Here is a 27,372-nt window from a genome sequence, read left to right on the forward strand (position 1 = left end):
GGCAAGTTACTTGTAAAGTCAGTCGAAGCAGTTCCAGCACTAAGTCAGAGACAACAGAAGTGGCTTGAATCCTAGCATCTGTCAGTGTCAACCCATGGAGGTCACACTGTGAATTGGATCCAGGTAGTTCTCTGTATTAACCTAGCAACATTACAGGTGGACTGAATCCAAGAATCTGCCAGCATTAACAGTGGGAGATCACACACACAGATTGAACTCACACTGCCATCTAATGCTGTGAGACTATAAATGATCCAAAGCTAGCCATCACTAACTAGGAGACATTGCATTTTGAAAAGAACTGGATGCATGTGTAATAAACTGAAAATGCTGCTTTCAGAATATTAAGGCTACTGTTTGAAACAAGATTCACTCATTCCTTCTCAGTTTTCAGCTTTGCTTACTCCCCCAAATGATCTTGTGACTTGGTGTTGCAGGTCTCCTGGGAATGGTAGCCCACATGATGTATACGACTGTGTTTCAGATGACCGTCAACCTCGGCCCTGAAGACTGGAGACCACAGACCTGGGATTATGGGTGGTCATACTGGTAAGTGGCATTGTACAAACTGCAGTATGTAGAAACTGGCAATTCACATCCATTCGCTGTGTAGTTAGAACATGACTGAATGTCAGCTGTTCTGTTATGTAGAATATGCAACATAGAAACAGGCCCATGATCTATCTGGTTCTTCCCTCTGGTTTCTCACCTCCTTCCTGTTTTTCCATGGTCTACTGTCCTCTCCTGCCAGATTCCATCTTCTTCAGCCCTTTGCCGCTTCCACCTCTCACATTGCAGCTTCTCACATCATTCCCACTAACAACCCCCCCCCCCCCACCTACCTACCTACCCCTCTCCACATGGATTCACCTATCACCCACCAGCTTGTGCTCCTCCCCCTCCTCCCACCTTTTTATTCTGGATTCTGCCCTCTTCCTTTCCGGTCCTGATAAAGGGTCTCGACCCGAAACATTGACTGTTCATTTCCCTCCATAGATGCTGCCTGACCTGCTGAGTTCCTCCAGCATTTTGTGTGTGTTGCTTCACGGTCCGTGTCGGTACTTTTACACTCTACAAGATCCTCTGCCCACCCATCTTCATCTGAACATCGCGACCTTATCTTCAGCTTTCTCTTTAATGTGTCTACACCCACCTGCTCCTTCTGGTACTGTTCCGCCTTCTAACCATCCACCTGTGACCGGTGCATCGCTCCAGTTTGTCTTCAATTTTGTTGGGGGGGAGAGAGGAAATGTCGACACTTCCATAAGACCATAAAACATAGGAGCAGAATTAGGACATTTGACCCATTGAGTCTGCTCCGCCATTCAATCATGACTGATTTATATTTTCCCTTTCAATCCCATTCTCCTGCCTTCTCCCTATAACCTTTGATGCCCCTACTAATCAAGAACCTGTCACCTCCACTTTAAATATAACCAATGACTTGGCCTGCACAGCCATCTGTGACAATGAATTCCACGGATTCACCACTCTCTGGCTAAAGAAATTCCTCCTCACCTCTGTTCTAAAGGGACGTCCTTCTATTCTGAGGCTGTGCCCTCTGGTCCTAGACTCTCCCACTACTAGAAACATCCTCTCCACATCCACTCTATCCAGACCTTTCAATATTCAGTAGGTTTCAATGAGATTCCCCCCTCATCCTTCTAAGCTCCAGTGAGTACAGGCCCAGAGCCATCAAATGCTCCTCATACGTTAACCCTTTCATCCCTGGGATCATTCTTGTAAACCTCCTCTGGACCCTCTCCATTGCCAGCACATCCTTCCTTCGATATGGGGCCCAAAACTGCTCACAATACTCCAAATGTGGCCTGACCAACGCCTTATAAAGCCTTAGCATTACATCCTTGCTTTTATATTGTAGTCCTCTCAAAATGAATGCTAACATTGCATTTGCCTTCCTTACTACTGACTCAACCTACAAGTTAACCTTTAGGGAATCCTGCACCAGGATTCCCAAGTTCTTTTGCACCTCTGATTTCTGAACTTGCTCCCTGTTCAGAAGATTTTGGGACTTCATCAGGACGCTCACAGATGCTGCTCGACCCGCTGAGTGTTTGTTGTTCCAGATTCCAGCATCTGCAATCCCTTGTGTCTCCTCTGATTCCATTTACAGATTATGAAGTATATTTTTCCTTTACACTCATCAGATGTTCACAAATAGTAAATACTGCTCAGGGATTGTGGATGTTTTATGGTCATGAATTCACGCCCAACCCAAATCCCTCCCCTCCAACCCCATCCCAACTCATTCATCCAAATGTTTTCAGCATTTTTAAGAGGGATCCAATAATTCCTGGAGGTTATTATTTCAGTAAGTAATGAGCTGGGATTAATGGAGATTTCATTCCAAATCTTATTCACAACTTCCTGTTGACTCACTCTGCTGTCCACCTCGACAGGGAACACACATACTGAGCTCAACCTCTGACCCTGTGCTTTCACGGTCAATAATTAAGCTGGATCTAACCATTCCTCCCTACTTGACATTGCCCCAGTTATACTTTTGAAGCTGGCTTCCATTGATGTCTGCTTGAGTTGCTTTTATTGATCAGTTCTATTTCCTTTAAATTAAAGCATGAACCGGGGGAGACTGCCAAATGAGATTTAACTCATGCCAGCTCTGTAAATGCGAGAGGATGTGGCATTATTCCAACAGATAAAAGAGTGCTGGAAAGAAGCAAGCATAGAAATTCTGGTTAACCCATGGGGGTGTGTTAGAATGGTACAGATGAAATGGGGCACACAAAACCGAGAATTGGACACTTTCACATCTAAAAATGTGTCACCCGGTCTTCCTCTCCTGAGGCCAGCTCAGAACTTAAGCCACGGTCCATTCAGGCCTGTGTTTCGGAGGGTGAGTGAGGGACATTGGAGCCCAAGGTTTAGTTGTAGGTGCCGTGCAAAGGATGAGGAAGGCTGGCACTAGGGATGGGAGGATGGAGTCAGTCATTCACGGAAACGGATCAGGAAAGGGAGAACACCAGCATCTTAGCAATAATCTGAGTATGAACAACATTAAAATTATGCTTGGGATACTGAGTTCTAAATGTGAGGACATCAACCAATGAAGCCTCAACAGAAGCCATCCCAAAACCTGAAGTGTTATTCAGCAAGCTGCTTGCAGCCTGAAAATGTGTTCTAGGTGTCACAACTGCTCTGGAGAAGTGCTTGAAGTTAATCTAGCAAGGTGTCAGGAATGAGCTGACAGAATGAAATGGAGTCATTGTACGAGGCAGATTCATGTCACAGGAGCAGGGGAACAGCAAGTTCAATGTGGAAAATTGCTCTCAAAACATTGCTTTCAAAATCAACAAAGAGCCTTGCTTGTACCTATGACATGATAAGGAATTCTAAATGTTATATAGCACCATCAGCAGAGCCAAAACTGGGGTCAAGTGGGAAAGCTTCCCCATCCAGTGACCTGTCACTGAGGTTTCTACTTAATCCTACCACCCTGTCAACACAAGTCCGTGTTTTGGATGATGCTGTGATTAAATGACAAGTGACGGAACCATGATTTAATATTTTCACTGTACTTTTCTCGATTATGCTTCTTCCCACCCTTCCTCCTGCAAGGATTCTGTTCCATTCTCTGTTTGTTCTTGACACCCTGCTAGGTGAACATTATGCACTTCTCCAGAGCAGTCAGGACATGTGAACAATTTGTTCAGGTTTCTGGCAGCTTGCTCAGTAACATTTTGGGTAGAGAGATGGCTCCTGTTAAGGCTTCATTGACAGGTCCTCAGCAGGTGACCTTTGCCCCAGAGAAACCAGTTGGGAGGATTGGATGGATCGGTGAGGATGGAGAGCCACTGGGTGAAGGGATCCGGGCAGCTGCCTGGTTGTTTCATAAACCTGGAGAAATATCTTCCTGTAACAAACCAGCTTCACGGCAGGGGGAATGGAAACCTTGCTGACTGTTGAAATCTCTGGTCTGGTCTGGGGGTCTGTGATTGCCTATAAGTGCAGACCCTCCAAACCCACAGGGATCCAGACAGAGCAGTAACCACAAGCGCTCTCTCATTCTGGCTGCTGAAGGCACTCTGCATGGTTGGCCTCCCAAACAGCCCTTCTGCCATGAGCCTGAGGCATCTGTGTGTGGTGACTGAGAAATCCTGCAGATGTCTCCAACAGAACCCTGGATTGACCCTAGGTGTGAAGCTGAGGCAATGGTCACCTGCTGGACAGGCAGAGCACGTCCCCAAGGTCCAGCAGGCATCAGCTCCTGTTCTAGGAAAGTGTAGAGATCTGAGATTCCTGGTATAACAGTCTGAGCCTCCTGCGGACTACTGTCCTCACTTACCTGAAGCTGAGCCTGTCTGCATGCCCTGAGTACAGGGGGTGGCTTCCTGAGTGTGCTACTCCAGCATTTAGCCACACTCTGTCACACGACCGCAGGTGGGTCACAACAGGGTGATCCTGAGGTTCCTGGGATTGTCCACTCATGCCTCCTGGGTCCAGCAGGATTGCTGCATGAGTTTTCGTTGGGACTTGCAAACCACAGTAAGCAAGCTGTCCAGTCCAAAAGCGTAGAGACTGGACAATAACATTATCTCCGAAGAAAAGCTCATAGACAGCCACACAGGAGAGCAGTTCTGTGAAACAGTAGCATACATTGTGGGCTAACACTGTTGCCCCCAGACCCCATCCAATTCCATGATGCTCTCACCAGCTTTCCAGTGGTGAGCTGCAAAGATCTCAGGGAAGGATTCTGTGCACCTAGAGTTAACTTTAAAACCTGCAATTAAACTTGCCCTAAATGAGGGATTCACATATTTAAATCAGAACTTGCCACCCCAACTCTCACCAACTTTTACCGATGCACCATAGAAAGCATCCTATCTGGATGTATCATGGCTTGGTACGGCAACTGCTCTGCCCAGGAGCGCAAGAAACTACAGAGAGTTATGGACACAGCCCAGCGCATCACGGACACCAGCCTCCCCTCTTGGACTCTGTCTTTACTTCTCGCCGGCTTGGTGAAACAGCCAGCATAATCAAAGACCCCACCCACCTGGGTATTCTCGCTCTCTCCTCTTCCATTGGGTAGAAGATACAGGAGCCTGAGGGCACGTACCACCAGACTTAAGGACAGCTTCTACCCCACTATGATAAGACTATTGAACAGTTCCCTTATTCAATGAGATGGACTCTGACCTCAAGATCTAACTTGTTGTGACCTTGCACCTTATTGCACTGCACTTCCTCTGTAGCTGTGACACTTTACTCTGTACTGTTATTGTTTTTACCTGTACTACATCAATGCACTCTGTCCTAACTCAATGTAACTGCACCGTGTAATGAATTGACCCGTACGATTGGTTTGTAAGACAAGCTTTTCACTGTACCTCAGTTCAAGCGACAATAATAAACCAATACCAATGCCAATACCCTCACAGGACTTTCCAGAATTCTGCCAGCCAGGTTAAACCCAGAAGTTGGTAGGTTTGGCATCGTTTTTCCAATCTACTACCTGCTTTTCTGAGTTTAGCTCCCATGCTGCTTGCGAACTCATTCACTCGCTGGGATTAAACTTCCCCCACTGAGTATTCCTCTTCCTTCTGGTTTCCCCTGGGAGCCGGGGAAGGAGGTTGGGAATCGGTGCTTAATGATCATCATGGGTCCAATGCACATGTCTCTGTTCACTTAAGCACTTTTCTATTTTGCCTCCAGAGATATTCTTCAGCCATTCCGGGGATTCTGAAGTTCCCCCGTTTCTCACCTCCTCTCTTTGTCCTTTTTCCTCTGTTTTCCTGCAGCTTTTGGCCAGCCAAAAGCCTTGGATTTTACTTGGGCATCTTAAGCTGTTTGGGTTCCTGGGTTGTAAGTGGTCTGCTGACTTCATTGGCTGATCTCAAACTGCTGGAAACCCTCAGCTGGTCAGGCAGTCTCTGTGGAAAGAGGAGCAAGGTTCACGCTTCAGATCAGAGGTCCTTCATCAGAGCACTGGCTGATGACATGTGTCCCACTGTGTATATTCGCATCTCTGGCACAGCTCTTGCCGTGGGCATTCACAATATCGTTGGTCACATAGTTATTTCAACTTGGGCCTCATACCCTGCATTATTACATTGAACAGCAGAATCTGAACAACTCAAACACAGCAATTCTCAGGATATACAAGAACTGGTTTTCTTCTCCTTCTATGACATCTGGGTGTATTGAAAACTCTACAGTTCTAAAGGCTTCATGCCTGCTGATGCCAGGCCTGTGCCAGAAGTAGGTTTGGGCCTTATGTACACATTGCAGTAAGGAAGGTGGGAACATTCCAAGCATCTTGCCACAGGTTCCTCAGCTACAAGAAACATAGCCATGGATCATGTACAATGCCCAGATCCTCCCCTCCCCCAGCCACATCCTCAACCCCCAGAAATTCTTCAGCCTGGTACCTTCCTTTTACAGCCAGTATCAGTGGCCAGGAGGGAACCCTGTGTGCTTCAGGCTTGCTTTGATAGTGTTCTCTCAACCTCGCTCTCTTCTCGTAAATCCCTTCCAGTGGATGTACCAGTGGTGGCAGAAGACCCTGGCCAAGCAAGTGACCCAGGTTCAGAATATCATGGTACTTCTCAACCTGGCAACATGTGTCCTTACCACAGATGGTATTGGTATTGGTTTATTATTGTCACATGTACTGAGGTACAGTGAAAAACTTGTCTTGCATACTGTTCATACAGATCAATCCATTACACAGTGCATTGAGGTAGTACAGGGTGAAACAATAACAGAATGCAGAATAAAGTGTAACACCTACAGCGAAAGTGCAGTGCAGGTAGACAATAAGGTGCAAGGTCATAACGAGGTAGATTGTGAGGTCAGGAGTCCACCTTATCGTACTAGGGAACCATTCAATCATCTTATAACAGCGGGATAGAAGCTGCCCTTGAACCTGGTGGTATGCTTTTTTAGGGTCTTGAACCTTTTGCCCAATGAGAGAGGAGAGAAGACGGAATGTCCAGGGTAGGTGGGGTCTTTGATCATGCTGGCTGCTTTACTGAGACAGCAGAAGTATGGAATCCAGGGAGGAGAGGCTGGTGTCCGTGATGTGCTGAGCTGCATCCACAACTCTCTGTAGTTTCTTGTGGTCACAGGCAGAGCAGTTGCCATACCAAGCTGTGATGCATCCAGATAGGATGCTTTCTATGGTGCATCGATAAAAATTGGTGAGGGTCATCAGGGATGTGCCCTTAGCCTCCTGAGGAAGTAGAGGCTCTGGTGAGCTTTCTTGGCCATGGCGTCTACGTGGTTGGACCAGGACAGGCTATTGGTGATGTTAAACATGGCAGAGTTTGATGCAAGCACCTTCCAGAGGGAATGTCAACTTTGGCAGTGACATAAGACAGATGACATCATTCAGATCACCCATCTATTTCACAGCCCATCAGCTATGAGTCACTCTCAGATTTCCCTTTCCATTAAAGTCAATGGAAATAAACCAACAGGTCATTGTTGAAAACAGCTACTACCATTTGTACATCAGTTCACCATGATACTAGTGCCATTCAGTCGAATATCTTGAGGCAGTAGTAAAGCTGGATCTAGGGGCAGATGACTGTAAAAGTCTCAGGAGCTAAGGAGTTCCCATAGATTATGCATCTAAACCAGGAGTGAGTGCTTTACACTATCAAGGGAAGCAATAATTATGGCTGATATGAGAGTCTGACTCAGTAATTGTACAGGCATAATTCCATCTCTGGGATACCGAATTATTGTATCTTCCATTCCAGCAGACATAGAAAACTATTTATTTTATACCAATATTTCTAAACCCTCAGTTTGCCATTATCTTTTTAGCCATGTTTTAACCAATCTGCATTTGATAAGGTCCCACATGGTTGGTTGGACGGTTGAGAAGGTTAAGGCACATGGGATCCAAGGCAAACTGGCTAATAAGATCCAAAATTGGCTTGGTTGTAGGAGGCAGAGGGTAGTGGTGGAATGATACTATTCTGATTGAAAGTCTGTGCCTAGTGGTATACCACAGGGATCAGTGATCGGAAGTCTGTGCCCAGTGGTGTACCACAGGGATCAGTGATCGGAAGTCTGTGCCCAGTGGTGTACCACAGGGATCAGTGATCGGAAGTCTATGCCCAGTGGTGTACCACAGGGATCAGTGATCGGAAGTCTATGCCCAGTGGTGTACCACAGGGATCAGTGATCGGGAGCCTGTGACCAGTGGTGTACCACAGGGATCAGTGATCGGAAGTCTGTACCAAGTGGTGTACCACAGGGATCAGTGCTGGAACCTTTGCTGTTTCTGATGACTTGGATGTGAACGGAGGAGATATGATTCACAAATCTGCAGATGACACGAAAATTGGCAGGGTTGTGGATAGTGAGGAAGGTTGTCTAAGGCTACAGCAGGACACAGATCAGATGGGTAGCTGAGTGGAGCATTGGTAGATGAATTAAATCCTGAAAAGTGCAAGCTGGTACATTTTGAGAAGTCAAATAGGGGTAGGACAGATACAGTAAATGGTAAGGCACTAAGGAATACTGATGAACAGAGAGACCTAGTCCATAGGTCCATAGGTCCCTGAAAGTGCTTGATAGGGTGATGAAGAAGGCAGAGGTATAGGTAGGGGTATAGAATATAAGAGTTAGGGCACTATGTTGCTTTAAGAAAAATAGGGGGCTCTGTGGGAGGGAAGGGTTAGATAGATCTTAGAGCAGGATAAAATGTTGGCACAACATTGTGGGCTGAAGGGCCTGTACTGTGCTGTAGTGTTCTGTATTCTATGTTCTATATTGCAATTTCCCGAAACACTGGTTAGGCTACACTTGGAGTATTACGTGCAGTTCTGGTTGCCACACTGTAGGAAGGATATGATTGCGCTGGAGAGGGTGCAGAGGAGATTCACCAAGACATTACCTAGATTGAAGAACTTTAGTTATTGGGAGAGAGTGAATAGACTGGCTTCGTCTCCCTGGAGTGAAGGAAGCTGAGGGGTGACCAGATAAAAGATTATGAGAAACACAGATAGGGCAGGTAGTCAAAATCTTTATTCCCATGGAAGGGACAAACAAAGACAAGAGGGCATTGGTTTAAGGTGAGAGGAAGGAGTTTTAAAGGGGACGTGAGGGGTAAAATTTTTACACAGAGAGCTGTTGACATCTGGAACTTGCTGCCAAAGGAAGTGGTGGAATCAGATACAAACACTATGTTTAAGAGGCATTTAGACAAACTTAAAGGACAAGGCATACAAGGATACAGTTTTATCGCAGGCAAATAGGATTAGTGTAGATGGGCTAAAAGGTTGTCATGGATATGGTAGGCTGAAGGACCCATTCTTTGCTGTACAACTCTATGCCTGGAAGTTTCACTAAATTTCTGTATTAATACTGATGCTTAAGAACAGAATTGCTAGTTTTACATCTAATTTAAAGAAGAACTTAGTGTTTCAGACTACCATCCACAGTACAGAGAACTTTCCAAAGAAATGAACTTGTACAGCATTTTATGCAACTCCAATTGGTGTAAACACATGAAGGAAAAGGTGGGGAGGAATTTATCATCCCATTTTTTTAAAAGGGTGTTTTAGAAGTATGGCTACATTCACAAAATACAGCGCAAGAAATTGTTCAACATGACAAAGAGTTCAAATGGCAATGGATGTAAGTCAGGAGTAAGAATAGAAGTTAGGTGGATCTTATTTTTTTAGAGTAACAAGCTAAAGATTCAAGGAATAGATGCCCATGATCTCAGGTGCTCTATGAACTCCAGAAGATGCTTCCAATTCAGAAGCAGTTTTGTGGTGTGCTGTACTATGTGTGTCAGAGGACATTGTTATTTAGAACCTTCACCTTAATCAGACCACAGAATCATGCATTAATATTTAAAGAAAATTTGACAAGGGCAGCAGGATTTGTCCTTTGTTTAGACTTGTGTACCCACTTGGGACAAAGCAAGGAAACATCGACAGGTGATGAAGCTGTTAGAGTTTCATCTGTTGCTTCCCTGTTGCATCATTTATAGTGCTTTCCTAAAGTATTTTCGTATTTTGTAGACATTTCTTCTATTTTTGTAATTGTTCATTTAGAGCCAATTTTCTATTATCTCCTAAATCAAGTTTGGTTTTAAAATGCCTGGAACATAGTGTTTAATGGGTGAAGTGACACAAGATGAAAGGGGTCCAAGGGAAAATGTAAGGCTGAATATGTTGTCTGTGGATCTTGGCATCGTTGCCACCCCATAATCATGGTTAACTGTTCAGCTCACTCCAGGTCTGGAGGGAGCCTGCTTCAAAGCTCTGCCATCTGTGGTAAGAACACCTGTTGCCAAGTTGCAATGTTATGTTGGCACTACTAGCAGTTGCCAAGGTCACCACTACTTTTAGCCTTAATCCTCGTGACTCACTCCTTGCTGCTACTGTAAAACTCTGCTCACACACATAGCTGAAAGATTCCCATTAAAGAACTCTGCACTTAGACATGGGGACTTCCTTTATTTTAACCTGCATGTGAAACTTCTGTCTTAATTTGTTAATTTTACATTTTCCCTCAGTCTAGCCTGGGGATCGTTTACGTGCTGTATGGCTGCGTCAGTGACAACAATAAACACTTACACAAAGACGATCCTCGAGTTCAAGCACAAAAGGAAGAACTTGGAGAGAAGCTTAAAAACAAAGCCCAAACTGATCGAGCATGAAGTGCCAGCAGAACGAGTCTGGGACAGGTACATTAGCTCGGTGCCCAGCTCCACAGAGGAGTTCCTCGACCTTTCCAGTAACGGGCGCAAGATGTCCAGTGGCTCCGTCTTTGCAGATCTGAATGACATCCTGGAGGCACAGGGTGAAGAATACTGTTGAGGTTCCTGGGACATCATTGGTTATAGATATTACTTGCACGTTCTGGATGGTTATCCCTCCACTGTTTCCTTTTCTCCACAAGTTTATGATGTCACATATCAGACAGTATCACAACGGAATGCACTATTACACTGTGCTTCCCTGATCAACTGTAGTATCGTACATTGGTTGGTTAATAAGCTCCGTTTAAGAGGGAGATGGTCATATCTGACTGCTGGTTATTACACGAGTTACTGACACTGTTTACATACAGTGTACAAGTGGTCCTCATGCTTTCAGTTTCAATAACATATTTCATATTCCATCGCCACCAAAAATGTTAAATAATGGTGCCCAATTTACCCTGATTATTGGGACCTCTGGGATACACACCTTGTAGAGACAGAGCCAACAAGCACTTTATGGGAAAGTGTGTGAATTAAATAGATACACAAGCCACCAGGAGGTTAGACGCTAGTCTTCCACAAGTGGGAGCTGGAATCCAAACAAAGCAATTAACTTTGTTTGCTGTCTGTGAGTGCCCTAGGATAAAATGAACTTAGCCGTAACTCTTAAGTGCAAATTGGCCTAATTTGGCATTTAGGACTGAACTCCCTAACTATCCATAGTCAGTAGGTGGATAAAATTGGCCTAGAGACCATCGTTAGTCAGGGAGGCCACATGATGGAGCCCAGCGATGGAAGAGTGGCTTTTCTAAGATGGCTATTGAGGTGTTGTGCTGAAACTGAGAGGAGAGCTGCTGTACACAGCCTAAGCACACATAACACTGTCACTAACACTCTGAAAGTCAAACAGTCTCATCCCTCAGCATCAATATTGTTCACTTTTATCAAAGATATGTGGATTGAAAGGCTTCCAAAGATGTTGTCGATCCTTTGCAGAATTTTGTTCCAAACATGCATTGAAATGCCTCCAAAAAAATCATCCTTGTTGCACTTACCCAAAGGCTACACATGTCTTTGTCCCTTTAGAGATTTTTTGCTCTAGGTCTCTCTTATTGGTGGACAGTGCTATAAATAAACAGAAATAGGGCTGGTTGTAATTAAATTGGAAGGAAAAGGATAGGCTGTACACATGCCACCACCACAACCAGCATCATCGTCATCATCGCCAGGAGAAAGATCAGAGTGGCCAATAGCATCTGAGGACCTAGTTAGAGGCTGAGCTGTGAAATTTATAGACAGACCAGTCACAATAGACCTGCTGGAAGTTCCCCTCTGTGTTCTTGGGTCTCAAGTGTTGCATCGTCCCGGGGTTTTGCTTTCATTTGCTGCTTGACTTTCTCACTGAGGATTTAGCATGGCCTCCTACAGGAAATTTGTACCTTCTTTACTAAAACGATAATTTCAAACGACGAAGAGCTGGAAATATAACACAGCTCCACCAATATCCGGGAGAATTAAGGAAATTTGTGTTGGCCTTACCCAAAATCAATGTCCATACCAGAAATATTCAATCCACCCCTTTCATCCAGTCAAAAGTCATAATCTGTCTTTTCTCTTCATAGGTGTTGAATAACTTGCCATTTATTTTGTAGCATTTTCTGATTTTATTTGCAATTTGCAGCAATGCCCACTTTTTCCAGTTTATTCCAGAAAAGAAACAGAAGATATTTGTCATTGGGTCCCATTGTGGCAAGGTCTGTCAAAAACTGGAAACGAAACAATAACGATCACACATTCAGTGATCTGGAGTCCCACAGTCTACAGTCTTGTGACCATCTCTTTGTTGTTCATTACAATACAGCGGATACATGTCAATGTTTCTCTAATGTGAGGGGAATACAGCAACAATTTCTCTTTGCCTTGGTATTTTTGTATTATTCCATTCAGGTTGTTCAAGAGGTTCTGTGATTTCAACAGAATGACAATCTGATTGGGATAATAATGGAACACTGAAGTGCCTGTGCGGTCGATAGGTTAGTTTCAAGGTGATACATGGTTTTAGATCATTGAGTGAGGTAAATGGGGGATTGTTGATTTATATAGTATTTGTCTACTCAAATTTAGCTGAAAGCAATTTTTAATATGAGATTTCAGAACTTAGACTCCATAGGTTAAATGGGAACTAAATGCTTTGAGTATATGTTCAAGTAATACTGGAAATCCCGACACAGAATCTCTATGTTATGTAAAACACACTAAGGATGGGCACTCTCTCTGGGCACTACTCCTAAAATGGAGCATTTTATCAGAGAATCAGACATGAAAAGAGATCACCATCAACTCCGTTCACTGGGTCTTTGGATCTTTGCGTGTTCCCTTTAATGTATTTTACAAGATTTTAATATCTGATATATCTAAAGATTGTGAAGAAGAGAAAGAAGTATCACATATGATCAGGGTTCTTCAACTATTGTTGCCTATTTTATCAACTAAAATATATTCATTCAGCTCTTTTGTCCAATTTACCTTTACAGGAGCATTATCAATCTAAATTTGATGCTGAGTCACATAAGGAGATATTAGGCTCAGTTAAAGAGGTAGATTTTAAAAGACGGAAGAGAGGAGGAGAGAAGGAAAGGTTGAGAGAGGAAATGGTGGAGATTCCAGCTTGGCAGCTGCCAATGGTGGGGCAATTAAGTTTGCAGATGATTACAAGTGGAGGGGCAAAGAGGGAACTGGATCTGGTGGAGAGCAGAGTTTTGTATCCACTCAAATTTCTGGAAACCAGAGCTTGTGATGCCTCCCTCCAATGCATTAGAATAGTAACATCTAGAGGTGATGAAGAAATGGATGAAGGTTTCAGCAGCAAACAAGTTGATTAACGTGTGGTGTTATGGAAGTACTGTGGAGATATTGTCCAAAGCTCATTTTGGGGTTCAATGAGACACCAAGGTTGCAAGTCACCTGGTTCAGTTTCACACACAAGAGGAGAGATGGATTTGGTGACTGAGGAATAAAGTATGTGGTGAGAGGCAGAGACAATGGTTCTGGCTTTTGTTCATCACCTGTCATTCTGACAGCTTAGAGGCAGAGGGAAGGTCAAAAGAGGTAGTAGTGATGTAGCTGTAGGTGACACCAGCATATAAAAGGAGACTGAGGATGCATTTCCAGATGACATACTGAGATTGTAGCTGAGAAAAGGGAGTGGGTAAAGAACAGTTTGCAGGAGAGATAGTCTCTGTAATCAATCCTTTATCTACAAGTGGATATTTGAGAAAGGAACTCGATGAGTGTAGTCCCACCCAGTTTGGTGGTGGTGGAGAGAGTAAACACTTCACCCTCCTCGGGCACTGCCCTTCAATTCTTCCATCAATACCCCAAAGAACTGCTGACCCTCTGTCCTTGGAAATTACAGCCCCTTCTCCAACTTCTATTTCCTTGCCAATCTCCTTGAATTTTTTTTTTGACCCTACCCTACCCTCACCCCAGCCCCCACTAAATTCATCCTCACTTTTCTTGGTTTGAATCCCTCCAATCAGATTTCTGCCAAAGTCTTAAAACAGCTCTTCAATTTAAATCCAACTAATTTGTGTCCATCAGCTTTATCAGTTGTCTTAACAACGTCCTTAACCTTAGCAACGTCCCCCATCCCTGAGCAATGTAATATATGTTTGTCACGTTTGTAACATACTGTGCTGCTGCTGCAGAAAGCTAACTTTCATGGCATTTATACCCTGGGTATGTATGCCCATTACAATAAACTCAAACTAGACAATAAACTTGAACTTGAACTTGAACAAATAAGGCGGGATAATCCTGCACTGGAAAGATAGTGAAGTTGATCCAAAGGCCTGTCAAGATCCAAATTTACCTTTTGTATCCTCTCTTGTATGGGCCTTAACCTTGACCCTATTCCCCCTAAACTACAGACCACCTCACTTCCATTCCTGGTACCAATGTTAGCCATTAATTGAGATAAATAAAACAATGAGAGGCCTGGAGAGTGTGATCAGGAAGGACTGCTTTCCTTTAGCAGAAAGGAAAAATAAAATACTCATGCTTTATTTCTTTTTATATGCTGGTGTCACCTGCTTCTACATCATTTCTACTCTTCCCCTGCCTCTAAGCTGGCAGAATACTTGTCTGCTGAACAATTGTCTTTGTTTCCCATCACATGCTCCATTTCTGAGCCACCAACTCCATTCCTCTTCCTGATAATTATGTGAAACTGAACTCGGCCAATTGCAAACCTGGTGCCACATTTAACCCAAAATGAGCTTTGGATTTAAGGTAATTGGTAGAGGATTGGAGGGAAGTTGAGACAAATGTTTTAGTGGGGGTCTGAACTCACTGCCTGGGTGGGAAGTGGAGGCAGGAATCCTCATTACATTTAAAATTATATACCATTGTCTACAAGGCTGAGCACCAGCTGCTGGGAAGAGGGATTTGCCTAAATAGCTCTGTGGGTTGAATTGTCCCCTTCTGCACCATTAATTTCTATGAGTCTATGGTTATTTTTTCCCAGTATCCCCTCCATGGTTGAAGAGCAGGCTAGTTTGAAATTGCTGTTCTTAAATCATAAAATGCATCCAAAAATAATTGACTAAAAACAGTGTAAAATTAATTCAAGCATTTTATAAAAGTTCCCTTTACTGAGAATAGAATCATTAATAATGTACATATTATGTTTGTGTTTGACTTATTATGTTTGCCAAACTGAAGGTGGAATGGAACAATGCAGATGGATGAGTGATTACACTTGTACCCACAGTGAGACAGTGCAATCTGTGACCACTTATAAGATATCAAATGAGATGTCGCACAGACCTTTTTGTTTTCATGATTATGTCCAAACTTTAGCTTTCTTAGAGCCAAATTTACTGCACCATGACTTTAGCACTTTCTGAGCTGCTTGTACTCATGGCTTTTCTAAGATGCTCTAAATTGTGCCAAATGTGTGGGACTGTGTCCAGTTCAGACTGGTTTATCATGTCTCATTTGACTTGAGGTCCCTAAGATAAGGGAGAGAAAATACTTTCACCTATCTCTAACCTATATTTTCAAAGCAAAATTCAGTAGTGAAATTTTAAAACTGAACCAGAAGTCTTATGATCTGTGAAACCAAACCGATCGTTTGTGTTGTTGTGCAGTCTCGTAACATGATCCCCTTTGGTAGACATTCAGAGCAATTATCCTTAATTATTGGACAATGATTAACATGGAAAGGCTGTTTACAATTAATATCTGTGGACCTGGCTAGCAGAACGTGCCCTAATTTTGTACTATCTGGTGTCCTCTGTCAGTGTTTTACAGTCAAACTTATTGTGAAAGAAAAAGATTGTGCCCCAATGTCCTATCAGTGATGCTGAAGAGCCAATACACCAAGGGTATGCAATTCAACATCCACTCTTCTTTCTGGATAGATGCCTCCCAACACAAATTATGAACTTCTTGAGCAAACCAACATGTGCTATTGGGTCCCATCTCTCTGAGGTAGTGTGACTTACTATGCAACACATCAGCTGTCACACGAAACATTTAAACTCTTTGTTTCACAGTATTTTTGTATGTTTGGTGGTGTAAACATTTCTGAAAAAGAATGGAGCAAGGAATTTTTTTTGCAAATACCTGCAAATGAGTGATTACTATTAAGTGTGTGGTGGTATAATTCCACCAATCTGCTGCTGTTTATGGTATTTCTCCACTAGGTTGTTTCTAAAGAAGTAGACCAACCACTATGCCTTTGTTAGCCTTAGTCGAAGCAGTTTCCATCTGGGTCAGAAGTTACTGATAATCCTTTCCTGATGTACTAAAGTTCTATTGTAATGGGATCATTGAAAAATCAATTGGTGCCTATTGGGATCTGGAAAGGGAAGCCTTCGGTTCAATTCAACCACTCTCCCTATACAAGGGAACTTCTTCCAGCTTGTGTAGGTCCAGCTCACAGCTTCTTTTCCTTTCTGGGCCTCATTGACGAGGATTCCTGCTTTTCCTTTGCTGAACCTCTGGAAGGAAGTGGATCGCCCCTGCCTTACCTGGAACACATTTATGTTCAAATCTGGCAAAACAAAAAAAAGTTTGTTTTTCTAAGCTGTGCACAAAGTTCACTTTTGGATTAGGATTGGTCCTATTGCAGATGCTCATTCGGTACGTAATCTAATGGGTATCTCACTGGCAGTGTTCATGTGCCACCGAGATTTTGCAGTTGAATAACTTCTTGCAATCCAGGCAAGTATGCATTGTGTACAGGCTGACAGATATACAATATGATTTCCGTTGACTTTTATAAAATATTTCTAGGAGGCATATACAGTTGGTAATGCTACTGGCTAACAAGTATTAGACTATAAGAATCCAATGTGTACCCTTAAGTTAAATCATCAGAAGTACATCAGATCATTTTACTGTGTGGAAGTTGACCTTAGGTATGCAACATCAGATGACAGGAATATTTCTCTTAGTGTGGAATCCTTTGATTTTGCTATATCCTTGAAATACATTCCCATTCAATTATAGTTCTTCATAATTATGTACCCAAGCTATAAATCTGTAGTCCAAATTTATATCAGTAGTAATAGTCGCTTTTTAATGCATTTAAAGTACAGTAGCTTTGTGCAATCCTCGTGTTAGGCGGTTCCCATTATCTTAGAATGTGAGTGTCAATCTTGCACTGTTCTATTCTGGAAAGATTCAACATTAGCTATTGCAGGAATTTAAGCACAGAGTTCTGTCCTGAGTGTGAAGTGGGGAAGATATTTTCCTTCATAACATCACTGCTCTTTTGGAGTTCCTGAGCAGAGTGTGGGAGTATGCCTCCAACCATAAGTGCTTGCCAAATATTGAAGTGAAATTATATCTCAATGTCAGGGGAGGACAGATCTGCTCTGGTCAGTGTGTGTTAGTGAGATGAAAAGGCAATGTTCTTATGTTAGCCATGGCCTATAGATAACACACTCACCTTCCAATTAGAAGGTTCAGAGTTTAAGGTACATTCCAAATAATTGGACACAAAAGTCTAAGCTGGCACTCTGAGAGATTGTGCACTGTGGGAGATGCCAGTTTTCATTTGAATTTTTAATTTAAGGTCTGTTTTACCCTTATAAGTGTGTGTAAATGATCCCATATCATTAAGTGAAGAAGAGCAGGAGGTTCTCCGGGTGATCAGAGCAACATTTATCTCTTAACTGATTTCTCTAAAACTTACCTGGGAATTTTCATGATGATGTCTGTGCATGTTCACCTGCTCTGATTCCTACATTTGAATAGAATAAGTACTTAATGAGCATAATGTGTTTTGGGCCTCCTGAGATTGTGTTTGGTGCTATATAAATGCAACCCCTTTGTTCTTTATGTACCACTTCCAGTAAAAAAGGTGGTAGAAATATTGAAAACATTACAGTCTAATCAAACAAACTGTAGATGCTGAAAATCTGAAATAAAAACAGAGAATGTTGGAAATACTCTGCAGGACAGGCAGTATTTATGGAAAGAGAACAGGGTTAATGTTTCAGGTCAAAACACCTGAGAAAAAAACACAAGTTGGTTTTAACATGCAAAGAGGTTGAGGTGGGGTGGATAGGACAAAGAGAATTTCACTGATAGGGTGAGGCCAGGGTTGCGGATGTGATAAGCTGTTGACGAAGTGACCTGTTTGAAGCCATAACTTCATCAATAGCTTTTTTTTCCCACAGTAGTCCTAGCCTCGCCCTATCAAAGATATTCCTTTTGTCCTATCCATCTCCCCTCCCCATCCTCATCCTCTCTGCAATGTGTTTTCTCTCTTTCCCAGTTCTGACAACCTGAAACGTTAACCTTGCTTCTCTTTCCACAGATGCTGCTTGACCTGCTGAGTGTTACCAGCATTTTCTGTCTTTTTTGCTTTAATGGTAAGAGCCGCTCATTAACAATGTCACTAACACAGAGCGAGCATAGAAAATATTCCCTCCCACCATCCAAAAAATATCTCCCTCCTCAGGTCAGCTTTGGTAAATCTCACCCAACTAATTAGAACTGGATGATGAAGTCCTCTTCCCCCTCCCAGTCAGGAGCTAGTGGCACAGACAAGTGCATCATATAAATGTTATGAACTATGGTCAGTCTTGTTTTAAAATTCCACTCCATAATTTAAAACAGAATGATTATTTGAACACAAAATTTTCACTGTCATATTTTTTTGGAATTTAAATAGTAATGCATATATTTATGGGCTTAAATTATTGTATGTACTTTCTAAATATTAAATATCGTTTATAATAAATAAATGATTACTTTTGAGTAGTACATGTCACTGTAAGTACATATTGATCAAACATTCATGTGAAAAAGTTTCAATGTTTTTATGTACAACTGTATATTTTTCAGCAATGATCAGTAAAGTTAATAAAGCATTTTCTAAAGTAATGTATTGGTTAGAGAATTTTTTCCTGCTGCTCTTTATTTTAAGAAACTGGTATCCTCCTCCCCCCCTCAGACTCTTCCAAGTCCAGATAATCCTAATGAATCTCAGCCATGTGGCTATGCATGATGTCAATAATTCCATTGTTACCAGTGGCTGATGAAGAGCAGAATTCCTAACACATTTAACAAACTTGTTTGGCCTGGAGATTGCACAATGCCCACAAGCTCCATCATCTTGAAGAGCATGGAGGATTTCTGCAAAGTAATCCAGCCAAAAATTCCCAACGTGGAAAGATTCAAATGAAAGAGGGATACAAGTTATAAAGTGAGGAGCAAGAGAGGATAGAACCGTTTACTACATTAAATGAATGACTATTGAAACAGATGGTAAAAATAGATTCTGGAGTAATTGGATTAATTTTTTAATCAAATGGAATAAAGTGAGATTCAGGTTGGTTGTGTATGAGCAATACAACAAGAGATAGGTTATTATCAGTCTCCTATATAAAGCAGAAAATCTTATTCCATGTTGCCAACAGCATGCGGGAGAAGTTAGAACTCGTTAACATTGAGAAAACCTGAACCTCTGGTTGTAACAGAGTTCATGAAAGGGCTGAAAAAGCAAAGAAAAATCTTGCAGATGCTGAAAACCTGAAACAAAACCAGAAAAAGCTAGAAAAAGATCAGCAAATCAGGCAGTGTCTGTGGAGAAAGAAACAGGGCAAACATTTAGGGGGGGCGGGTGACCTTCTGTCAGATTCTTCTCTGCATTTTCTGTTTTACTTCTGATTTCCAGCATCTGCAGTATTTTGTTGTTGGTCCTGTGGCCATTTCCATTTGTTACATTCGGAGAACTGTTCTGGAACTGTCCAATCATCAATCTTTCATGGAACACCTGAGAGCAGAATTAACCTGTGAACATTCACAGAAGCTTTTGCTCCATTGCTTTTGTATCGTGTGCAAATGAGCAGATGATGGCTCATTTATTGTCCTCTTATTTCAATAATATTAATTTACCTAACCCACCTTTGTCCTTATGTGAGAAATAAAAGATTGCAGATGCTTGAATCTAGATGAAAAACATAATGATGCTGGAGGAACTCAGCAGGTCAGGCAGCATCCGTGGAGAAAAGCAGGCGGTCAACGTTTCAGGTCAGGACCCTTCTTCATGGTGCAACACTTGTTTTGATCTCCTGCAATACAGATCAGTGGGTTTGCTTACATTCTGGGCCAACGGTACTAAGGCAGAGGAAAAGATAGAAGCTGTGAAATATAGTTTGGTGGCACCTGTAGTTTGGGTGCTGGTAAGGATTACCCAGTGATGATAGAGGTCCTGATTCCAGTGCACAGAGTAGGAAAGCTTAGATGCATAGAAAACAAAACCAGCAGTGGTCCATTCAACCTTATGTCTGCTCCACCATTCAGCAAGATCCTGACTGACTGATCAGCCATGTCAGCACTGTTCCTGCCTTCACTCCATTTCCCCAGATCTCTTTCACATTAAGAAACAGATCTTCCTCCTCCTTGAATATATTTAATGACTTGGTGAGTCTGTGCAGAGAACTCCACAGATTCACTCACCTCTTGGTGAAGACATTTCTCCTGATCTTGGTTTGAAATGATATTGGTATTGGTTTATTATTGTCATTTGTATTGAGGTACAGTGAAAAACTTGTCTTGCATACCGATCATACAGATCAATTCATTACACAGTGCAGTTACATTGAGTTAGTACAGAGTGCATTGAGGTAGTGCAGGGAAAAACAATAACAGTACAGAGTAAAGTGTCACAGCTATAGAGAAAGTGCAGAGCAATAAGGTGCAAGGTCACAACAAGGTAGATCGTGAGGTCAGAGTCCATCTCATCGTATAAGGGAGCCATTCAATAGTCTTATCACAATGGGATAGAAGCTGTCCTTAAGTCTGGTGTACATGCCCTCAGGCACTGTATCCTGAGGCTGTGGCTGTGCTCTTTCTGATAATCATCCTTCTTGTTTCTAGTCTGTCTAGTCCTGTTGGAATTTTATTGATTCTATGAGATAGAACATAGAACACAAAACATAGAACAGGAACAGGCCCTTCAGCCCACGATGTTGTGCATAACTAATTAATCTAGTAATTAAATGCCTCACTAAATCAATCCCTTCGGTCTACACAATATCCATATCCCTCCATTCCCTGCACATGCACATGCCAATCTAAGATCCTTTTAAACGTCTCTAATACATTTGCCTCCACTACCTTCCCTGGCAGTGCATTCCAGGCATCCATCACTCTCTGTGTTAAAACACTTGCCCCACTAAACTCCTTTAAACTTACCCCCTTTCACCTTATATGCATGCCCTCTAGTATTAGACATTTTGACCCTGGGAAAAAGATCCGACTGTCTACTCTATCTCTGCCTCTCATAATCTTATAAGCCTCTAATAGATCTCCCCTCAGCCTCCACCGCTCCAGAGAAAACAACCCAAATTTGTCCAAACTCTCCTCATGGCACATGCCCTCTAGTCCAGGCAGCATCTTGGTAAACCTCTTCTGCACCCTCTCTAAAGCCTCCACATCCTTCCTTTGCCAATGAATATCAGCATAACTGATTTATTCTCTCCTCATACATCAGTCCTGTCATCCCAGGGATGAACCTATTTACCTTTTGCTGCACTCCCTTCATTGGCAAGAATGTCCTCCCTCAAATAAGGAGAACGAAACTGCATGCAAAACTCCAGGTGGTGTCTCACCAAGGCACTGCACAGCTGCAGTAAGAACTCCTTGCTCCTATGCTCAAATCCTCTTGCAATGAAGGCCAATGTACCATTTGCCTCCCTAACTTCTTGCTGCACTAAGAGCTTGTTTCAGTAACTGGTGTGCAAAGACACCCAGGTTTTGTTGCACCTTACCTTTTCTGAATCTATCACCATTCAGGTAATAAGATTTCTGTTTTCAAAACCAAAGTGCATAATCTCACATTTATCTGCATTAAACTGCATATGCCATGTAGTTGTTTGGAGCCTGTTTGGAGCCTGCCTGTTTGGAGCCTCTGCGTCCTCCTTAGATGGATCCTCTTTGCATCCTTCTCATAACTCCTTAGCTTTGTGTCACCTTCACACTTGGAGAAGTTACGGTATATTCAGAGTCCTCATTGAAATCATTGCAGTGAACAGCTGGGTCCCAAGCACCAACCCCTGCAGCACTCCACTAGTCATTGTATTCCACCTGGAGAAAGACATGTTTATTCCCACTCTCTGACCTATTCTCAATCCATGCCAGTGTTGCAACCCCAATTCTACAGACTGCAATTTTCAACATCACTGTCTATGTCAGGCCTTATCAAAAGCCTTCTGTAAGTCCAAATACATCCATTGGTTCTGCCTTTACTAACTACATCCTCCAAAAACTCCTGTAGATTTGTGAAGCATAATTTCCTTTTCATAAACTCATCCTGACTTTCTCCAATTCAGTTAATGCTTTCCAGGTGTTCTGTTTCTACATGTTTTATAATTACTCCTTTCTCAGTGTCCAATACCCATTCTAGGATAGCCTATTCTCTACCTAGTTCCTCAGTGCATCTGTTTAAAAAGAGCATCATAGACACCACAAGAATTCCTCCCCCACACTGTTATTGCTAATTTGGTTTATAGATTAAGTCACTCATAATTACAGTTGTACTCTTATTGCAAGCATTGTTAATTCTCTGCTTAATTCCACTCCCTGGACCACCACTCCTGTTTGGGGACCTATAGACAACACATACCAATAATTTCTGTCTCTTGCTGTTGCTCATCTCCATCCATGCAGATTCCCCATCATGTTATTCTGAGCCAATGTCCATTACATTGATTTTCTACAACTCTAACAACACCGCCTGACCTCCTTTCCTATTTTTGCCTGTCCTTCCTAAATATTGAATACTCCTGGACGTTCAGTTCCCATCCTTGGTAACTCTATAGCCATGTCTCTGTAACAGCAATAATAACTGTACATTTCTGTGCACTTACTTCACCTACATTTATTCCAAATGACCCATCCATTAAGGCACACACTTTTTAGACATCTTTTTCACATTATTCACCCTCTTTGTCTCATTCTGCAGGATGGCCTTATTTGCCTCTCGCCCTTGATTTCTCTGCATTCCACTTTGCTTCTTCCTTTTTGTTTCTTTTATTTCTGTCATGGTTCCCTTCTTCTCTATTTCCCTTCTCAGGTTTCGATGTCCCTGCCATTCTAGTTCAGACTACCCAGCCAGCACTAGCAAATACCTCCCCAAGAATATAAGTCCCTGTCCTTGTGCGACCCACCCAGTCTATACTGATGAAACCTCCCCCAGGACTATTCCCAATGTCCCAGACGTCTGAATTCCTCCCCCCGTCCCACCTCTCAGTCACTTATTCATTCATTCTACACTCGTTCATACATGGCACTGAGGGTATTGCTCAGAAAACTACCTTTGAAGACGTATATTTTAATTTAGCCCCTAACTCCCGATATTTGGCTTGCAGGACCTCATCCCTATACTTACCTATGTTGTTGGTACCAATATGTACCAACACAACTGCTATCCGCCCCCTCCTGAATATTCTGCAGCCACTCTGAGATGTCCTTGACTCTAACACTTGGGAGGCAACGTACCATCTGGAGTCTCATTTACAGCTGCAGAAATGCCCATCTATTACATTACAATTGAATCCCCTATCAGTAGATCTTTCCGACTCCTTTTCCTGCCTTCCTGTGAATCAGAGCCACCCACAGTCATAGCTATTGCTGCCTTTCCCTGGGAAGCCCTCTCCCAATCAGTATCCAAAGCATTAGAGAGGGAGATGCCTAAATGACCCACACTTTTCTAGTCTGCCTGCTTGTCACCCACTCACCTCCTGCCTATGTAGCCTTTACTTCTGGTGTGACTGCCTCACTAAATGTGCTATCCGTTCAAAATCTCAGCGTCCCAGGTGCTCCACAGAGAACCCATCCAATGCCTCATGGGCAATGTGCTTGCAACTAGTGTCAAGCCGACACATAAAATGAGGGACATCTTTAAATGGTGACTGGGTCACTCCATCTTCATTTTGTCCTCCCACTACCTGACCAGGTTATAATTGTTAGTTACCAGAAAGAGGACCATCCACAATGATGTGGAAGAGGGCTGAATATTTAAACCACCTGCAAATTGGAAGACTTTGTGAGATGAGTGGCTGTGAGCAGAAGGAGGGTCATGCATGAGCAAATTGTCATTCTTTATGGTGCCTTCCCTGTCACTGACCTCAGTCTCTAACTATGAGCACCACCACTTCTTCCATGGTGGTGAGACGTAGGGCAGACGGAGAGAGAGGGTGGTAAGGTGATGAACTGGTGCCGGTATCTTTCCTATTGGTGCTGCTGCTGACTGTAACAATGTCCATCAACTGAAAAAAGTGTTAGTGAGTGCAGTGGATGTGTTGGGTGATTTGCCTGCAGGATTTCTTAGTTGTGGATAATGCTGTGCACAAGGTTTGTTGTGGTCCTAGTCTTGAGAGGGTGCAGTTGGAGATGGGACTTGATGATAGAGAATGGTAGCTGGGTAAGTGTCAAGAGTTTGGTGCATTGAGCGAGGCTAGTGGTGCTCTCAGTGAGAAATGATATTTCGAGCTGCAAACACTGACCTTGACGATGAGTCTGAGGTTACTGAACGTTGTGCTGCACTCTATCCAGATCCTCAGGGATTTCCTGACATTTACCACCACACCTATCTCCTCCCATTACCTTTAGTATGTCCATCGAACACCTTCTAACCCCTGTGGATATGACACCGCTACAGGTCTCTACATCCTGTATCAGCCAACAGTGCAGCATTGGGAAATAAAGGAACCCTTTCTCTCCTGTGCTGGATGCTTCCCAGGTCACCACCAGTTTGAGAGTACCTTGTTATCCAGCAGAGTGCAATAAGTGGTTCAGAGGTCAAATGGCATATCGGCCTTTATTGTAAAGAAATTGGAGGTGAGAAATGGGAAAATTTTGTTATAATGGTACAGGTTGTTATTTGAGATACGGCCTACTACGGTGGTATCATCTGCAAACTTGTAGATTGAGTTAGAGCAGAATCTGGCCACGCAATCATGAGTATATAGGGAGTGGAGTAGAGGGCTGGGGACGCAGCCCTGTGGGGCATCAGTGTTGACGACAACCGTACTGGAGGTATTGCTGCCTATCCTCACCGATTGTGGTCTGTTGGTCAGAAAGTCAAGAATCCAGTTACAGAGGGAGGTGTTGAGTCCCAGGTCTCGGAGTTTGATGATGAGGTTACTTGGTATTAAAGCATTGAAGGTGGAGCTGTAGTCAATAAACAGTAGTCTAACGTAGGTGTCTATACTGTCCAGATGCTCCAGAGCTGAGTGTCGGGCCAGGGAGATGGCATCCACTGTAGACCTGTTATGATGGTAGGTGAATTGCAGTGGGTCGATATAGTAGTATTGAAGGCAGTCCAAAAGTGATTTACCAGGCTAATCCCTGGCAATAAGAGAAATATCCTACCAAGAGAGGCTAAACAGGCTGTATATATATTCTTTGAAGAATAAGGGATGATCTTATTGACATATATAAGATCTTAAGGGGGCATAACAAGGTAGAAGTGGAGATGTTTTCACTGGTGGGAGAATTTCGATCAAGTGGACGTAATTTTAAGATTAGGGGCGTGTCACTTAAAACTGAGTTAGTCAGAAATTTACTCTTGCAGAGGGTAGAGATTCCCTGGAATTTTCCACCCTAGAGACTTGTTGAGGATAGCTCATTAGAAGTACTTAAAGTGGAGGTAGATAATTTTTCGAAAGATCAAGGGAATAAAAGCTCTGGGGATCTGGCACAGAGGAAGAGTTGCGGCCTGGGATAGATCAGCCATGATTATATTGAATGGTGTGGTAAGCTTAAGCGGCGTGGTGGGCTATACCTACTACTAATGTGTTCTTGTAGTCACAATGCATCTTCCCATTTAAGAGGCTGACTTTAAAGTCATGCAGTCTAGCTTTAAGTGATGTTGGCCACTCATGACATTGGACCCCTTGTTGAGACAGTAAGCCAATGAACAGCATTGTTAGTCTGGCCTATGGTGGTCTAATCACATGCGGTCTAAAGCTGACATGTTGCCTGCAGTGAAACCTGTGGGTTTCATGAGGGTGCGATTTATCATATGGATGTTTAGAAAATCTAATAGTTACAGACATTTTTCCTGCATATATCATTCAAAGCAACCTCTGGCAGATATTATAAGATTTTAAATGATCAGTGTGATTAATTATCAACTACATCTAGGTTTTATTTCCAAATTATGGTTCTTTACTCAGTTAATCACAAAGTCAGCTTCTCTCTTTCTAGGTTTACAATTTATTAAGATGAAGCTCTGGAGATATGAAAGATGCATGCAAGGCATCTGAAAATGGAACCATACTCCACTAATCACAACTATATTGCTTCCCTTGTGCACACAAGTGCATCACTCACGTTATAAGACCAATCATTTTAGTCTAACAAATTATGTTTCATCCTCAGTGTTTTCCAGCAACCGTTGAAAATATTGCAGTTTCCAGATTTATTCAGCATTTCAGGCAAATATTTTACCCTTCATGCCATTTCTACTTGTATCTGCGAATGCACAAAACTGCTCCAAGTTTCTGATCTACGCTCTCTTGTCATGGAGACATAGAATCATAAAGCACTTTGTCCCACCATATTCACAGCAACAATCAAGTCTAATCCCATTTAGTAGCACTTGTCCCATAGCCTTCTATATGTTGACAATTCAAACATTCATCTGGATAATTCTTCAATGTTGTGAGTGCACTTGCTTCCACCACCCCTCAGGCTGTGGGTTCCAGATTCCAAACACCCATTGTGTGTAAAAGATTGGTCCTCAGATCCCCTCTAAACCTCTTACCCTTTATCCATTGCCCTCGAACTTTAGATATCTCTGCTATGCAGCAAAACCTCTGTCATAAGTGAACCTTATGTCCTAACTTGGCAGAAAGTCCCAAGGCAGCTCACGGGTGCATTGTCAAACATTGACACTGAGAAAGGAATATTAGGATGGGTGTCAAATTCTAAAACTGAACCATTAGGAAGCCAGGACTCATTTTCAGTCAGTGATCACAGAAATAAGTGTGATGTGCATTAGGAGCAACAGCTGAGCTTAGGTCTATGGAAGGTAGAGGAGTATTTCTGCTGCAATGATGGAGACAAGTGATGTTAGTGAGTGGGACTTGTAAATGTCCTATGAAATGTAAAGAATATGCTGTGGGAAGTGCATC

The 27,372-nt window shown here is 42.7% G+C and overlaps 1 protein-coding gene across 1 annotated transcript in view; it reads left to right on the top strand.

Annotated features, from left to right (window-relative positions):
- gsg1l2b (gsg1-like 2b) overlaps positions 1–10,826 on the top strand; it is a 125,204-nt gene extending 114,378 nt beyond the window's left edge. The window contains exons 4-5 of the mRNA XM_052033010.1: positions 438–549; positions 10,523–10,826. Coding sequence (XP_051888970.1) covers positions 438–549; positions 10,523–10,826 — 416 coding nt within the window. The remainder of the gene's footprint in view (positions 1–437; positions 550–10,522) is intronic.
- Positions 10,827–27,372: the final 16,546 nt, after the last annotated feature.

Source organism: Pristis pectinata, chromosome 18 (assembly GCF_009764475.1).
Source record: "Pristis pectinata isolate sPriPec2 chromosome 18, sPriPec2.1.pri, whole genome shotgun sequence".
In the NCBI taxonomy this organism is placed as follows: Eukaryota; Metazoa; Chordata; class Chondrichthyes; order Rhinopristiformes; family Pristidae; genus Pristis; species Pristis pectinata.